This window comes from Talpa occidentalis, unplaced genomic scaffold, assembly GCF_014898055.3.
Source record: "Talpa occidentalis isolate TD23 unplaced genomic scaffold, MPIMG_talOcc4v2.1 talOcc4.17, whole genome shotgun sequence".
NCBI classification, from domain to species: domain Eukaryota; kingdom Metazoa; phylum Chordata; class Mammalia; order Eulipotyphla; family Talpidae; genus Talpa; species Talpa occidentalis.
The window spans coordinates 5748769-5766777 of NW_023601754.1; the positions used below are offsets into that span (position 1 = coordinate 5748769).

Below are 18009 nucleotides of genomic sequence, written 5' to 3' on the forward strand. Positions count from 1 at the left end.
TGTCAGGACAAAGCACAAAGAATCTCATCTTTTTTTTGTTTTTATAAATTTATGTAAATCTGTCTGTTGTTTTATTAACATGCAGGTAATAAATAATTCTAGCTCAATAGTGTTCTGTACCATCTCAAACTCTTTTATAGACTGTATTCAATTCTCTGCTGCAACTAATTACTTAAAATTAGTAGGGAAAATCACTATGTTAATGACTGGAGTTCTGGTTAACAGTTTCTTCATTTTTATTTTTAATTTTTTTTTAAGATTTATTTATTTATTTATATAAGCACTGGGTACAGTCAGAAGCACGGGAGGGTGAGAGGATTCACCAGAGCCACAGCGGAGAGCAGAGCAGGCAGAAGGACCGAAGTACACTGCTGAGGGGAGCAGCGGGCGGCAGGAGAGGTCTGCGCGCCATGTGGGACCCTTACCGGCTGCCGGGGAACGAAGTGGTGCTGCAGAGGCTGCAGGCAGCTTTGCAACCCAGCGCTCAACTGCTGCGCCACTGGGGAGGCCCTATTTTTAATTTTTTAAAAGATTTATTTTATTTACTTACACATACAAGAACTGGGGACCAGGCCAGAGGTGCAGGGGTGAGAAGATAAACTAGAGAGAGTGAGGAGCGTCACAGGCGGGTCTTCTGATGCTGACCCTATTAGAGTGCTACGTTTGTTACAATTTACAATAAACACTGACCATAATTACCCCCAAAGCACATAGTTTACATTATGATTTACTCTAGTATTGTCGTTTTTATAGGTTTGGGCAAATACACAATATTAACCATCTTTGGGACTTCTGGGAAGTACAATGTTGATAGTACAAAAGGTGGCTTTTTTTTCTCCTTTTTTAACCCAGTCACCTTTAACATGTTTTGACATATCTTTTCTTCCACTTCATTCTCTAAACCACTTGGTAGGTCCTTTGGGGAGCAAAATTTCATTTATCTTTTTATTTTTGAAATAAAGATATTTCCAATTTTTAGAAGAAAGCTCTGGTAGTATATTTGGGAACAATGAGTTCAATCACAAGTGGGGGGTCTTAGGGGTTGGTGCTGTCACACTCCCAGTGCTGTGGCCTAAGTTTGATCCCTGGCCAGGGAGCTACCCATATTGACACAGCAGAACTCTCCTGTCTCCCCACTGCTCCCCTCAGCAGTTCATGTTAGTAGATCCACCTGTTCTGCTCCCCACTCTGTCTCTGGTGAATCCTCTCAACCCCCACCACTCTGGCCTACACCTCAGTTCTTATGCATAAATAATTTTTTTAAAGACACCATAGGTAGGATATTTCTGTATCTCTTTATCACACAATTTAGAGGACAAAGCATGATGCAGCATGTACAAGATAAAACACCCTCAAAATTATGAACTCCCAGACTTCCTGCTCTTCTTACCCAGGCCTGTACCATTACAGGGAATGGTGACTTTCGAGGACGTGGCTGTGAACTTCACCCGGGAGGAGTGGCAGGACCTGGATGATGCTCAGAGGACCCTGTACAGGGATGTGATGCTGGAGACCTACAGGACCCTCGTGTCCCTGGGTGAGTGATGTTTCCCTCCACTGCCAAGGGCAAGGACAGTTGTTTTTTAATATTTGTTTTTATTTTCTGTCAAGTATTTGCTCTCTAAAGATTATAAAATGCAAACAGGTGAACGACCATATGAATCTTGGAAGGCCTGTGAGAATTCAACCCTCAGTAAACATCAGAGAACTGTTACTGGGGAGAAACCTTATGAGTGTAAAAAGAGCCTGAAAACTTTCTCCTGCAAGTCAACCCTCAAGAGATATCAGCAAATCCGCAAAGGTGTGAAACCCTATGGATATAAAGAACGTAGGAAATTTTTGCCGCAGAAGTCACACTTCATTGAACAACAGACAAGTGTGAAACCCTATGAATGTAAAGAATGTGGGAAAACCTTCTTGTGGCCGTCACACCTCAAGATACATCAGAAAGTTCACACAGGAGAGAAACCCTATGAGTGTAAAGAATGTGGGAAAACCTTTAAGAGGAAGTTCTATCTCAACAAACATCAGATCAGTCACTCAGGAGAGAAGAAACCCAATAAATGTGAAGAATGTGGGAAAACTTTTTTCTGGCAGTCATCCCTCAAGAGACACCAGCACACTCACACTGGAGAGAAACTCTATGAATGTAAAGAGTGCAGGAAAATTTTCTCTCAAAAGACAACCCTCACTGAACATCTGAAAACTCACACAGGAGAGAAACCCTATGAATGTAAAGAATGTGGGAAAACTTTCTTCTGGCTGGCAGCCCTCAAGAATCACCAGCTCACTCACACTGGAGAAAAACTCTATGAATGTAAAGAGTGCAGGAAACTTTTCTCTAAAAAGTCAATCCTCACTGCACACCTGGAAACTCACACAGGAGAGAAACCCTATGAATGTAAAGAATGTGGGAAAACTTTCTTGAAACAGTCATACCTCAGGCTGCATCAGAGCACTCACACTGGCGAGAAACCCTATGAATGTAAAGAATGTAGGAAAACTTTCTTTTGGCTGTCAATACTCAAGAAACACCAGAGAATTCACACAGGAGAAAAACCCCATGAATGTGAAGAATGTGGGAAAACTTTCCTCTGGCAGTCAAAGCTCAAGAGACACCAGCTCACTCACACTGGCGAGAAACCCTATGAGTGTGAAGAGTGCGGGAAACCTTTCTCTCAAAAATCAACCCTCCTTGAACATCAGAGAACTCACACAAGAGAAAAACCCTACAAGTGTAAAGAATGTGGGAACACATACTTATGGCAGTCCTGCCTCAAGGTACATCAGAGTATTCACACAGGAAAGAGACCCCACGGGTGTAAAGAATGTGGGAAAACTTTCTTCTGGCCGTCAGCCCTCAAGAAACATCAGTGCATTCACACTGGAGAGAAACCCTGAGTGTAAAGAAGTTTGAAAAACTTTCTTCTGTCAATCAGCACTCAAGAGACACCAGGGAATTATGACTGTGAAGAATGTACAAAAACTTTCTCTCAGAAGTCACGACTCACAAAACTTTAGAGAAATCACACAGGACTGGGCCTCCCCGGTGGCGCAGCGGTTGAGCGCTGGGTTGCAAAGCTGCCCGCAGCCTCAGCAGCGCCACTTCGTTCCCCGGCAGCCGGCAAGGGTCCCACATGGCGCGCAGACCTCTCCTGCCGCCCGCTGCTCCCCTCAGCAGTGTACTTCGGTCCTTCTGCCTGCTCTGCTCCCCGCTCTGGCTCTGGTGAATCCTCTCACCCTCCCGTGCTTCTGACTGTACCCAGTGCTTGTATAAGTAAATAAATAAATCTTTTTTTTTTAATTTTTTTTTTAGAGGCATGTTTTATTTATTTGTTTGTTTTGTTTATACAAGCACTGGGTACAGTCAGAAGCGCGGGAGGGTGAGAGAATTCACCAGAGCCAGAGCGGGGAGCAGAGCAGGCAGAAGGACCGAAGTACACTGTTGAGGGGAGCAGCGGGCGGCAGGAGAGGTCTGCGCGCCATGTGGGACCCTCCTCCGGTGGCTGGGGAGCAGCCGGGGATCGAACCGGCGCCGCAGAGGCCGCGGGCAGCTTTGCAACCCAGCGCTCAACCGCTGCGCCACCGGGGAGGCCCTAAATAAATAAATCTTTAAAAAAAAAAAATTAAAAAAAAGAAATCACAGGACTGACACCTTGAATAGCCGAGACTGACCATTAGTTCACAATTTCAATATTCTTTTTTTCTTTTATATGCAAACTGCATTTTCCCACCTCCCTTTCCCTTGGGTGGATCCTGGAACTTAACTCTTTCCAGGAGATTTTAAACAAAAGTGGTGAACATTCATCCATCCAGGTCACCTAGAACTCTGCCCTTTAGTCTTTTCATATTCTGTGCCCTGGAGTACTTGTGACCCTCCAGGTTTACCTGGGTGATGCAGTGGAACAGGACTGGTCCCTCTTCCTGCCCCCTCAGATAAGCACTCCTGTGTGTTGCATTAAACAAGGTTGTCTTGCAGGCCAGGGAAAAGGAAAGACATCCCTAAGAGCATAATTCTGAAGATAAACATCGAAGGTAGTTAAACATCAAGTGTTGTGTATTTACTTATTTATTTTTAAAGATTTATTAAGAACCGGGGTACAGGCCAGATCTGCAGGAAGGTGAGAGGATTCACCAGAGACAGAGTGGGGAGCAGAACAGGCAGACGGACTGAATACACTGCTGAGGGGAGCAGCGGGCGAGACAGGAGAGGTCTGCCGCGCCATGTGGGACTCTCGCCCGCCGGCCGGGATAGAACCCGCGTTGCAGAGTCTGCGGACAGCTTCACAGTGCGGCGCTTAACCACCTGCGCCACCAGGGGAGGCCCTCATCATCAGGTGTGGTTGCGTTGACAACACCGCATTGACAAGCGGGAGTCGTGGAGCAGGATGCAGGGTGCTGCTGAAGAGCAAGATCCTGGCCCTTTCATGATAGAATTATCAAAAAACATCAGTTGTAAGGGGAAGCAGGTCAAAAAGAAGAGGGAGGGATGAACTAGAAAATGCAATAGTGTCAGGGGTTGTGAGTCTGGGCTCCAGGCACTTATCTGCTTGATGACTCGGCAGGTACTGTTATTGAGATCAGGCCCCAGACTCCCAGCCAAGGTTTCCATCTTAGCAGCAAGGCTTTCCACTGATCAGTTTCTAGGGTCCCTTGTCATACATCAGTCAATGGCCCCCGGGCGTTTCTGGCCATACCTCATGATGCACACCCTTCCCGGGGTGATCAAGCTCTCTCTTGCTTGAAAGGCAGCTTGCAGGGTTGGGCTCCTATAACAGATTGACTGGGCAGTTCTGACCTTGATTAGAACTGCAGAATGGGGCCTCCCTGGTGGCACAAGAGGTTAAGCAACACACTGAACCGGTCTGCAGCCTCTGCAGCATGAGTTCAATCCCGCAGCCGGCCAGGGAGCGAGCCATATGGCGCAGCAGACCTCTCCTGACTCACCTACTGCTCCTCGCTCTGTCTCTGGTGAATCTTCTCACCACCCCCCCCCCACCCCTGCATCTCTGGCTTGTTACCCAGGTCTTGTGTGCATAAATAAATAAATCTTAAAAAAAAAAAAAGAAAATTATTAAAAAAAAAAAAAGAACTGCAGAATGGGGGCCTCCTAGGTGGTACAGCGGGTTGAGCAGAGCACTGTGAAGCTATCCACAGCCTCTGCAGCGCAGGTTCGATCCCCAACAGGGAGATACCCACATGGTGTAGCAGACCTCTCCTGTCTCGCCCGCTGCTCCCCTCAGCAGTGTATTTCAGTCCATCTGCCTGTTCTGTTCCCTGCTGTCTCTGGTGAATCTTTCACCCTCCCGTACCTCTGGCCTGTACCCCAGCTCTTGTATAAATAAATAAATCTTAAAATAAAAGAAAAAAATACAGGTAAAGACACAGCCATGGGGAAAAAAAAAAAAAAGAAATGCAGAATGGTAGGTAACAAAAATGGTGGCCAAACAGGCCACGTAGGATTAGCGGCCCCGCAGGTGTTAACAAAGCATCTGGCCCCACCCGACACCTCCAGAGGCCTGCGTCCCTAGGACACGCGGACCCCTCCTGCCTCTTCGCGCACCCCGGCCCGTCTCTCTTTTGCTGGTCCCTTTGTGTAAACAGCCCTGCACCCGCCGAAGGGCAGGACGGTGGGCTTCCGGACAGAGCCTGCTGCCTCCTCATTTGTCGACAAATAAACCACGTTCCTTTTCCTCAAACTCTGTTTCCTTTTATTGGCTGAGGGAACAGAGGCCGGCGCTCCGTAGCAGCTTTGTCTAAACGTGCGGGCCCCTGGTGTCGTGATGATGGAGGAAAGACTAGGAAACCTGAAGGAGGCGCGGCAGGACTAGAACCTGACTCGCACATGGAGGCGGGCGTGAGGGGGTTGCCAGCAGCAGAAATCCAGACCCTGAGGCCCTGCAGCACCTCGCCAGGCATAAGGCCCCCGCGGGCATCAGATGCTGCAGGGAGTGTCCAGAGCACAGACCTGAGGGTAAAGATACAGCGATGGGGGCGAACCTGGAATCCCCAGCCCCTTTCCCTCTCTCCTGTTAGCCACGATCAGCAGCAAACAGGCCCCTCCACTGAGGTGCGCCCCCGCCCAAAGGGGAAGAGACTGTGTCAGGGTGGTCTCTGCACGGGCACAGGGCTGCGTCCCTCCGCCCACCCGTGACGCTGCAGGGGCTGCTTTTCACCCACTCTCCCTCCGCAGGGCAGCAGCCTCCTGCCCGCCCGGGGCCTGCACCTGCCGGGGCGTCTCCTCACTGGGCTCCCTCAGCGGGGGCCGCTCTCGCCCAGGCCGCCCGCCTGCAACCACGCAGGCCTCTCCCAGCAAACCTGTCCCCCTCGGGGCAGCTGTCTCTGGCCGCAGGTGTCCACGCAAGTGTCCTTCGTTCTTCTGCTCCTTCCCCTAACAAACCTGCTCTTTAAATATAACCAGCGTCTCTGTCCTGTGGAGGAAGTCGCCTGGGCACTCACCCCCCGCTGCTGAAAGGAAAGCTCTGGCGACGCCTTCCCCAGAGTGAATCCAAGGACCCCGCGCTCCAAACTCAAAAAACCACGCCAGTGAGATGTGGGGTTCAGTGTGTGGGGTCCTTAGTTTCCCGACAGCCTCCCCTCTTAGTGGCACGTGGCACGTTTACCCAGGAAACAAAGAGGTTCGTGCAGACACAGGTGACGGTAACATTTTATTTTATTGGTTTTTTTTTTTTAAGATTTATTTTTAGTCATTTATGCACACAAGAACGGCGTGTAGGCCAGAGCTGTGGGTGGGTGAGAGGATTCACCAGAGAGAGCGGGGAGCAGAACAGGGATCGAACTCATACCACTGTGGACGGCCACAGCTTGACAGTGCTGAGGCTTTAGCCTCTGCACCACCAGGGACGCCTCAAGGTCACATTTTCTAGATTATATTTCATTTTCATTTTTATGTAGAATGAGGGTGTAGGCCAGAGAGAGGCCGGCTTCAGAGGGAGGATGAAATATGCCGGGGTGGGGGTGGGGGGGGAAATAGAAATGAAAAGTAAGCTGGTGGAACTGCAGGGGTAGCTCATTTTGGGGACCAGGGTTTGTGAGAGATTCTCTGTGATCCCCTTCAAAATCTGTTCACCCCCAGATCTCGGTCTCATGAACAGCTTCACATCCACCTTTCTGGCCAAGCCAGAGCCTTAGAACTCACCCCCAACATCTGGGCCACCACCAGGACTGCTCTTGGCTCCAGATGTACAACTGCAGGACGGGGCAGATCACCTCCTTCCTCACTCCTTAGCCTCCAGCAGGCCCAGACCACTGTGACGTCCCCCCGGGAATGACATCTGACTGCCTTCTAAGTTTTCACTCTCTCAACCTCAATTTATACTCCACAGAATAGAACAATCCTGAAAGTTAATAAGAACTTAGAACCTCCCCACCTCTGCTTCAAACCCCTCGTTCGCTGTGGAGTCAATCCAGTCTCTTTAGCCTGAGCCAGAATCGTCTCCCTCGCGTATTTGTGGCAATGGCGCCCTGCCAGCTCCTCCTGCCCCAAGCTCTTGCCTGGAAACCTGCACTGGAGCAGAAGTCTTCCTCCCATTGTTATGCCTGGTTAACCCCTCATCCTGCCTCTGCAGACTTTGGTACCATTTCCTCAGAGAGGTCATCCCCGGCGCCATTACAACGTCATCATATTCTTACTCAGGTCTTTGCCTTCATCATGTTTGTGGCACTAGGTAATTGTGTATTTGTGTTTTTTTATTTGTTGACCCTGCTGGGTTGCAAACTTACTGCATTCAAGGATCATCTCTCTCTCTTTTTTTCAATATCCAGCTTTTCGCATGTTGCTTGCCATATAGTAGATGCTCAATTAACATCACTTGAAAGCATTATGTTATAAAATCCCTCCTTAACCCTCCAGGGTTATAATCCTTCCCTGCTCGGTATTACAGCGGGAGACTTGCTTCCTTGGCTATGTCGACAGGAACCCTGAGGCTCAGATCCTGGCTCTTGGGACTTTGGGCAAGTTACTCTATGCCTGAGCATTTCACCTGTAAAATGGAAATGCTAATAATAGGAATAATACCAACTTGAAAGGATAGCAGAGGATGATTCAATTAGGCAAAGTATCTGCAAAAATAAATGCCTGATACACAGCAAATTGGCTATCTTGACTAAATCTGTAATTGTTTCATTAGTTCATACTCCTTTTTATAATTATTTTCATGCCTGTGTCCCTCTCCAGCCCATGCATCAGATCATCACTTCCTTCACTCTCACACTAAGTGGCAAGTGTACATCATCAAAATCCCATTTCTTTTTTTAGTTTGGGGAAAGGAAAAAAAAGAATCAAAGAACAGAAGCAGGAAATTCCTGTAGAGAAAAATTCCATGAAGCATTTGGGAGGACAGTCTTTTCAGTCTAATTAGAGACTTACCTTTGGAAAGGAATTAATTAGACCTTTACTCTAGGCAATTAGAGTTTTGGAAGGTTTGGCTGATGTATTAAAACAGGAAACAGTGGAGGGCCTCCCTGGTGGTGCAAGGAGTTAAGATGCAGCCCTATGAAGCTGTCCGCAGCCTCTGCAGCCTGAGTTTTATCCCTGGCAGGCCAGGGAGCTACCCACATGGCACAGCAGACCTCTCCTGTCTCACCCGCTGCTCCCCTCAGCAGTGTATTTATGTGCATCCGCCTGCTTCCGACTCTGCTCCCCACTCTGTCTCCGGGGAATCCTCTAGCCCCCTGCATCTCTGGCCTGCACCCCAGTTCTTATATGCATAAATAAATAAATCTTAAAAAAATAAAAACAAAACAGGAAACAGTGGCCTGGCAATATTATCAAGACTCAATTTGTACCATAGTCATTCCCAGGATATATTCCATGAAAATAATCAAAATCGTGCCCAAAGATGGAGGTGAATGGCTGAGCACATCGGTACCACGCTGCAAACAGCCGGGGTGTCCTCCAGGCCCCCCACGGAAGGATGAATGCCACGCTGCACGGCGCCACCTCGTGGGGAACCGTGCAGCCGCTGCAAGGCATTTTTTTGCAAAAACATTTGTGTCCGTGGGAAACAAAACCAAAAATGGACTAAGAGAGACCACAAAACGGTGCTTTTCTCTGTGATTGCATGAGACTTTAATATCCCCTTTCAATGTTTCTATACTTTCCACACTTTTCCACTTTAATGAAAAAGTGTTTTTTAATCATAAAATGATTTTTAAAGAGATTTTTCCACTTTGGCCTTCACCCCCCTCATTCTGACTGTTTCCAAGGTTGTGGCCCGAAAAGTTTACATCGAATCCTGGGTGCGGGAAGGGGCGCTCCTAAAAGTCAGAATCTGCACTTCTAACCTCACTCCTCAAGTGATTCTTCACCGAGGCACGCTGACGTTTGCAAAACCTCAGATGAACAGCTAGGCAAACGGAGAAAACCTGCTCGCACCAGCAAGGAACAATGGGTCTGAAGAGAGCTCTGCAGTGAGTTCTTGTCTTTGGAAAAATTTAAACATTTTACTCATTTTTTAAAACGCTATTCCATTTCTTGGCCAGCAGATGGCGCAGGTCTCCCAGGTACTGGTTCCCTATGGCAGGAGAAGAAAATCTTGTTCGAAATTGTCTGGTAAGTCCAGAAGCGTCCCCCACCCAAAATGGTGATGCACAAGAAGAAACTAGAAAGAATTTTTAATAATCAGTGTGTTGGGTGTCTTGTCCCCATAGAAATCACTCTTCTGGGGCCTCCCTGGTGGCGCAGCGGGTTGAGCACGGCGCGGTGAGGCTGTCCGCAGCCTCTGCAGTGCGGGTTCGAGTCCCGGCAGGCCAGGGAGCCACCCACATGGCGGCAGACCCCTCCTGTCTCCCCGCTGCTCCCCTCAGCAGGGTCTTCGGTCCGTCTGCCTGTTCTGCTGCTCCCTGTTCTGTCTCTGGTGAATCCTTTTACCCTCCAGCCCCTCTGGCCTGTACCCCCAGCTCCTGTAGAAATGAAATAAATCTTAAAAAAAAAAATTAAAAAATCACTCTTCTCTGGGGAAAGACCAGTAGATTTAGGGTCTGTCCTCCGACCACAGTCGGTGCCAGCCCTTAGGCTAGGGCGAGGCTCTGGGCGAAAGGAGGCCCCAGCCCCAGGCAGGCGGACATGGATGCTGCGGGCTCTGCCCGTGACTCGCCTCTTCCTTGGCTTCTATCCTGGACCATTGGAAGATTTATCTCCTCTCTGGCTTCCCACTGCTCCTGTGAATCTTGGCTGAATTCCTTAGGCTTGATCCGCCAGCCTCAGAAATAATGGACCCCTGTTGACCTCCTCATCAGGATGTAATCCATGCACTCTGTTATTTTTTTTTTAAGATTTATTTATGCATACAAGAGCTGGGGTACAGGCTAGAGGTGTGGGGGGTGAGAGGATCCACCAGAGACAGTGGGGAGCAGAGCAGGCAGACTGACTGAAGCACACTGCTGAGGGGAGCAGTGGGCGAGTCAGGAGAGGTCTGCTGCGCCATGTGGGTATCTCCCTGGCTGGGAATCGAACTGGTGCTGCAGGGGCTGCGGCAGCTTCACAGGTTGCGTCTTTAACCCTTGCGCCCCAGGGAGGCCCAGCCAAGAGCAATTCTGCCAGGGCCGGGAGCTGGTAGCCGGGATGCTCAGCTCCACGGTAAGTGGCGGCAGCTGCGGGGGCTTCCAGCCTCCGCCTTTCCCAGGCGCCCCGGGCCCCTTCCACGCCGGGCCGGGCGGCCCCGGAGCCCTCCTGGCCGGGCCGGGACGCCGGGTCCGGGCAGCACCCGCCGCTGCAGTGGAAGCGGCAGGACGCTCCGGAGCCACCTCAGATGCCCGCCGGAGGGCTGGTTCCCCCGCGAGCCAGGTTCGAGCACAGCCCCCCTTCCCTGGAGTTGCAGGGGCCCCAGAAGCGGCCTCAGAGGAGGCGGCATTTCACGGCGGGCCCGCAGGGCCTCGGGCAGAGGTGCGGGCAGTGGCCGTGGGTGATGCGGCGCCCCTGCCACACTGCCCCAGGGCATGCAGCCCCCCCACCCCCGCAGGGCTGCCCCGAGCCTGAGCCGCCTCTGGCAGAGGAGGCGTCGGCAGAGAGGCCGGGGGAGCCGGGCCCGGCCTGGCGTCCCCAAGAGCTGTTTGCGGCGGGCGCGGGCCGGCAGCCCCAAGGGGCAGGTGACTCTGGGGTCCGAGACGCGCCCTCGGCCGCCGGCGGTGACAGGCCCCGCAGGCCAGTGCGTCCAGCGTGAGGCCGGGCGACCCCCCAGGCCCCTCACTTGTGCTGTTTGGAAAGACACCTGGGGGCGGCCCGGCGGGTCCCAAGGAAGATCCATTCTCAGGCTTAGAGGCGCCTCCTCGCTTCTCTCCACGGTGGCTGGACCCGCCGACAACCAGGGGTGCGAGGCGTCCTTGGGCGCCGTCATCCCCGGCACTTGTCGTGTGTGTGTGTGTGTGTGTGTGTGTGTGTGTAATACGGGCCTTGTCCCAGGGGTGAGGTGGTGCCTCATGGTTTTGCTTTGCATCTCCCTGGTGATAAGTGATAGAGAACTTTTTCGTGTGCCCGTTGCCCTCTGCGTGTCTGCTTTGGAGAAGTGACTGTTTAGCGCCGCTTCCCATTTTTGACTGGGTGGTTTTCATTTTGTGGACTTGCAGGAGTACTGTGTAGATCTTTGATGTTAATTCCTTGTCAGATGTAGGGTGTGCAAGTATTTTCTCCCATTCAGAAGGGTGGCTCTTTGTTTTTGTCACTGTCTTTTTTGCCATACAGAGATTGATTGATTTATTTATTTTTTTGTGGGACCCTCTCCGGTGGCCGGGGATCGAACCTGCGCTGCAAAGGCTGCGGGCAGCCTCACAACCCAGCACTCAACCACTGCGCCACCAGGGGAGGCCCCAGAGAATTTTTAGTTTGATATCGTGTCATTTGTTTATGTTCTCCTTTATATGTTTCTGAGATTTATGTTAGGGAGTGTTTTGCCTCTATTTTCTTCTATCTATTTGATGGCTTCAGGTCTTATATCCAAGTCTTTTATCCATTTTGAGTTGATTTTCACGTATGGTGTGAGATAATGGTCTCGTTTCATTACTTTCTGTGTGGCAGTCCAATTTTCCAGCACCATTTATTTTAGAGGCTTTCCTTGTTCCCGTGCATGGACTTTACCCCTCTGTTGTGTATTAATTGTCCATAAATATGTGGTTTTATTTCTGGGCTCTCAATTCTATTGCATTGGTCTGTGCGTCTGTTTTTGCTCCATTACCGTGCTGTTCAACTATTTGGCTTTATAGTATAATTTGAAGTCGAAGGGTGATTCCTTCCTTTCTCCCTTTTTTAATCAGGAAAGCTTGGGCTATTTGGGGTCTTTTGCATTTCCACATGAACTTTAGTAATCTTTGTTCTATTTCTTTAAAGAATGCCATTGGGATTTTTATTGGGATTCCATTGAATCTATAAATTGCTTTGGGTTGGATGACCATTTTGACAACGTTGATTCTTCCAACCTATGAGCTGGGTATAGCTTTCCATTTCATTATGTGTTCTATTTCTTTTAACAATTTTTTAAAGATTTATTTATTTATGCATACAAGAGCTGGGGTACAGGCCAGAGGTGAGAGGATTCACCAGAGACAGAATGGGGAGCAGAACAGGCAAATCCACTGAAATACACTGCTGAGGGGAACAGTGGGTGGGTGAGTCAGGAGAGGTCTGCTGCGCCATGTGGGTTACTCCCTGGCTGGGGATCGAACTCGTGCTGCGGAGGCTGCGAATTGCTTCATAGTGCGGTGCTTAACCCCTTGCGCCACCAGGGAGGCCCAATGTTAACTATTTTTAAGTGCACAGTTTGGTGGCATTACCTTACCTACACGCACACTGTCACATAGCTCATTTCTGAAACCCCCGGGGGGCGGAGGTGGTCCCCAAAGGCTTTAATACATCCCCAAATAGCCCTGTATTCTTTCTGCTCATAGCTTAACTGTTAACCATAATTAACTACTTTCTGTTTTCTAGGCTGACTACAATACCAAGATGAACATATTTTTCCCAAGCAGTTCTGCTTCTCCAGATAAAGAGACTAGAAGCCAAAGGCTTCACCTTTGTCTAAACGGTACCCAGCCATCAGAAGAACCTGACCTAAGGATGTCTTACTTTAAGATTTCATCTGGGAACAGAGTATGTGACAAAAGATAACAGGATACATCCAACCACGCAGCATAGTTTAAGCATCTGTTATTTTGGTTAACACCCCATTGTCTGAAGTGATAATATGGCCAAGTCTAAAGTCATGGAGCAGAGACGTTCACTTCAGCCACACTAATGCTATGGTAAGAGTGATCTATTCCTCAGGGATGTAAAATTAGGTAAGATCCATTAACTCAAATCATTATATACTTGGTAAGTAATTTTACCCTTTAGAGATAGTTTGGAAATTACAAGACAGCATATGTGTTAAATTTTTATATTAACCTAACATGATTTATAGGATTCTTTAAACATCTTAACTTTAACTATAATCAACTTTGCGCTTTCACCTAAGTAATATGTTTCTTCTGTAAAACCATTTTTATGCAGTCTTTTGCAATGTAGCAAATCATCCCAAAGTGAGTGGCTTAAAAACATGGTTTTATATTTGGTTACAATTTAGGCTGTGCACAGCTGGGATATCTTGCTCATATACGGACTTCCACTGAGGTTTCCAAGGTATCTACTTCACACCTGAGGCTGGATCTTTGATCACAGAGATCTAAAACATTTTACTCTTGTCCCACTACTTTACTAAGATTCTTCTTCACTTTCATCCCGAACAAAATATGTCAATTTATTGAAGAAGTATATACTACCAGTTAGGCATATATTAAATGGCAATTAGATTTCCTTCCTTTCAATTCAACATATGATAACGAACAAATTGTAAATATTACATCCATCCTCAACAGTCTTCTGCTCATCCCTAGGAGACCACCATTTTAGATCAGTAGATGGTTTTCCCAATGATCTGATTCTCATCTCTCATTTTGGTTAGGTTAACAGTGAGTCTGAAAACATCTGAGTTATCACAATAGTTTTTTTTTTCTACTTTACTAATAGTACTAGTGATTGACAGATGGTCTATGCAATATTTCCAAGATCCAGGAATATCTTATAATTCTGTCCTCCTCAGTATCTTAAGGTTACTCTCAATTTTTCCAGTGGGTGAATTAAGGGGTGGGGGGAGATCCGTGGGAGATGACACAGACCTGGAAGTAGCAGACATCGCTTGTCCCCATATACAAAGGACAGCGCCACACACAAGAATGGGTCCATATCCCCACCTACTGGGCACGGTACCAGGGATGGGATCCACCCAGATGCCCCATTTCCAGGACTCACCCCTATGCCCAGTGCTAAGTGGTCCCACAGGGCTTAAAGGTAAATTGGAAAATAAGTGGCAAACTACCCTCTATTCTTTCACTAGTTATCAGTGGTCTATAAAGCTACTGCTTTGTCCTTGATTTGGGACTGTCTGATCAAATCAAGTAGAAATTTGTAGAGATGAGGCAGGATGTGAAAATACCATTAATTGGGACTATATCACATTAAAAAGCAAAAGAAAATTAACACATGCAAAATCAAGACAGCCTACTGAACGGGAGAGGATATTTATATAGCATACATTTGATAAAGAGTTAATATTCAAGGTATATAAATAACTCGTACAACTCAACAATAATTTTTTTTAATGGCCAGAAGTTCTGAACAGGGACTTCTCCAGAGAGGATACACAGATGGCTGGGAGTAAGGGGGTAGGTGTCCAGTCAATGATGACTGATGTTTCACGTTGTTAAATAAGTTAAAAATTAAGGGGAAAATGTTCCAAAATATATAACAGTTCATTGATTCTGTAAAAAGTAGATAAATTCATAGAAGTAGTAAAGTAATGAAGACTGAGATGTTGCCTATTGTCATGAAACAGTTGAGTGTTTTTTAAAATATTTCTCTAGCGTGTAATAAGAGAACTGTGGTCAATAAAATAACACTATGTTGCAAATGACAAAATGCATGAAGTATTTGTAATTAAAGAGAGGTTCTTGGACCTCATTAACATCAAAGAGACAATTGATACCAACTTACACATGGTTGTCAAAAATACATATTTGCAAAAACCAAAAGCAACCACAAGCAAACAGCAAAAATGGTGGTTTTAATAGAAAATATGGCTCTGCTTGTGAAAATGACAACAGAAAAAATGAGCATTTAAAAAAATGTAGCAAAGACAGAAGTGTGGCTGGTCACATTCATCTGTTTTCTGATAATAGTTACAAACATAAGATAAATTTTTAAAGAATGGGTCCCAAAAGTATACAGAAAAAACTTCACATTTAAGAGAAAAATAATTAAATGAAAATGGCCATGTGGCAAAGAGTTCAGCAAACCTAAAAAATGTGTTTTTGAGATCACAGCCTAGGTGGGAAGATGAGAGAATAAAACAGGATATTCATCTTTTTTAAAAGTGTGTTACCCATCGACATTATGAAAAATAGTATGTTTCTCAAATATTAAACTCTAACCATATGATGCAGCAATTCACAAAGGAAAGCAGAAGCAGGTATTTGTTGTACATGCTCATAGCAACATAATTCACAAGAGTCAAAAGGTGGAAGCTACATAAATGTTCCTTGACAGATAAATGGATGAACAAAATGGTATATACATACAATGGAATATCATTCAGCCTTCAAAAGGAGTCTGACACATGCTACAATAGGAATGAAACTTGAGGACATTATTCTAAGTGAAATAAGCTAACCACAAAATATCAAAAACTGTGTTATTGCATTTAGATGAAATATTTAGAATAGTCAAATTCACTGAAGCAGGAAATAAAATGGTGGTTGTCAATTGTTGAGAAGAAGGGCCAGTGAGGAGCTGTTTAGTGGGGACAGAGCTTCATCTCTGCAGATGACAAATTTGGGAGACTGGTTACATCATCAGGTGAATATACTTAATTATACTAAATAGACTGTAAAATTTTAATGTATTTTCCATAATAAAAAAATGTTACCCAAAAGTGAATCTGTATGATTATTTAAAAAGCCAAAATTCAGTTAGATATTTGCTCTTACAGAAAAGATGGCGACTAAAGATTATATAAACATGATATGTTCACCCCAATATGGTGTTTAATTAGAATAAAATACAATAATACCAAGAGTTTTTATACCATGTACTGGTTTATGCTTCCAATACAAAGGGAAGAATGACATCGAATGGTTCAGAAATACATTTTGTATCTTATTAAAATACCCGTCTTTAACAAAATATTAAAGACAATTTAATTTTTTTACCAATAACATGGCCCAGACTGCTAAAGTCACTTAAGATTCATCATAAAAGCTAGGCCTCTAGGCTCAATTCAATATATATTACTTTTTTCAAAATAAAACAAGAATTTGAAGTTTTTATCTACAATTTAATCTGCGTGATACCTTTAATTTCCTACTAATACTTCTACAAATACTAATTTTTGTTTTTTTAAACAACCTAACTAGCACATTAATGGGATTGAAGACAAACGCTACACCACTTCCTGATACAGTCCTATCATGGTGTGACTGATGAAAACATTTTAAATACTTTCCTATATAAAACAATAAATTAAAAGTATAATTTTTGTCACTGGTAGATTTCTAAGAAAATGCATTTAAATAATTTCAATAAGCAATTACGGTTTTCATGTTAAATTAAAAAATATAAACATTACATATCACCAAAAAAGGGAATTCTACAGATCATGTTGACATTCTCTGAAGTTTTTATCATTTTAAATTTTCATTTTCCTGAAGAAAAAAAGCTAAAAGGGCCTCCCTGGTGGCGCAAAGGGTTAAGATGCAATATGAGGGCTTCCCGGGTGGCGCAGCGGTTGAGCCTGGGCTGCGAAGCTGCCCGCAGTCTCTTCAGCGCCGGTTCGATCCCGGCCGCCGGCGAGGGTCCCACGCGGCGCGCAGACCCCTCCTGCCTGAGAAGGGATTCAAACAAGGGGAACGGAGAGTTAGTATCTCCACGTTAGCAGCTTCAGTATAGAGCCTCCCGGTGGCGCAGCGGTTGATCGCTGGGCTGCGAAACTGCCCTCAGCCTCTGCAGCGCCGGTTCGATCCCCGGCCACCGGTCTGCAGCGGCTGCGAAGATTCTTGCAGCCTCTGCAACTCTGGCTCGCTCCCCGGCCGCCCGGGCCCGGGTCCATCCCCGCCCGCTGGCGGGGGTCCCCCAGGTCCATCCCTGGCCGCCGGGCGGGGGTCCCACATGGCGCGCAGACCTCTTCTGCCGCCTATTGCTCCCCTCAGCAGTGTTTCATCAGTCTGCCTGTTCTGTTCCCCACTCTGTCTCTGGAGGAGCCTCTCACCCCCCACGCCTCTGGCCTGTACCCCAATTCTTGCATGCATGCATGAATAAATAAAAGCTGGAGGTTTCCCTAGAGAACAAATAAGGCCAACAAGTCTATCCATTAGGGGCTCCCTCTGGGTGAGTCCTCTGACTTCTGCATGACCCCAGGTAATTAGGGTTACCCTCTCTGTGACCCCAAGTGACTAGGAGACCCCAACCCTGAAACACCGAAGTCTGCACCAAGCTCACTGACCTCTTCGTGGGCCAAACGACCTCTGCACGACCCCGAGCAATCAGATTTGACCCCGTGGGAACTCACTGAGCCTCCTGACTCTCAGGGCTCAGGAGAGCCGGGCTGTGCAAAGGTGTAGAATATTCTCTCTGCTTATTTTTTTCATCTTTCAGTATGTTTTATTTTTCCTGTAACCGGGATACAATTAAACCAACGCTACTTAAGTCTCACTTTAGGTTCATTATGAGCCATTTCGGTGTTTGTGAGGACGCACATTCTAGTAACTGGGAAACTAAAGCCCACAAACTTACTCAATTTTGATGTAATTACAAAATAAGAAACACATGGTGCGGGGCCGCCCTGGGGGCGCAAGGGCTTAAGCACCCCGCTATGGAGCAGTCTGCAGCCTCCGCGGCACGAGTTCGATCCCCGGCCAGGGAGCTGCCCACAGGGCGCAGCAGACCTCTCCTGTCTCCCCGCTGCTCCC

At 47.0% G+C, this 18009-nt stretch overlaps 1 protein-coding gene across 1 annotated transcript in view; it reads left to right on the forward strand.

The window, feature by feature from the left end:
* LOC119248907 (zinc finger protein 809-like) overlaps positions 1-15968 on the forward strand; it is a 29310-nt gene extending 13342 nt beyond the window's left edge. Inside the window, exons 3-5 of the mRNA XM_037515809.2 lie at positions 1411-1537; positions 9508-9574; positions 12941-15968. Coding sequence (XP_037371706.2) covers positions 1411-1537; positions 9508-9574; positions 12941-12962 — 216 coding nt within the window. The 3' untranslated portion in view covers positions 12963-15968. The remainder of the gene's footprint in view (positions 1-1410; positions 1538-9507; positions 9575-12940) is intronic.
* Positions 15969-18009: the final 2041 nt, after the last annotated feature.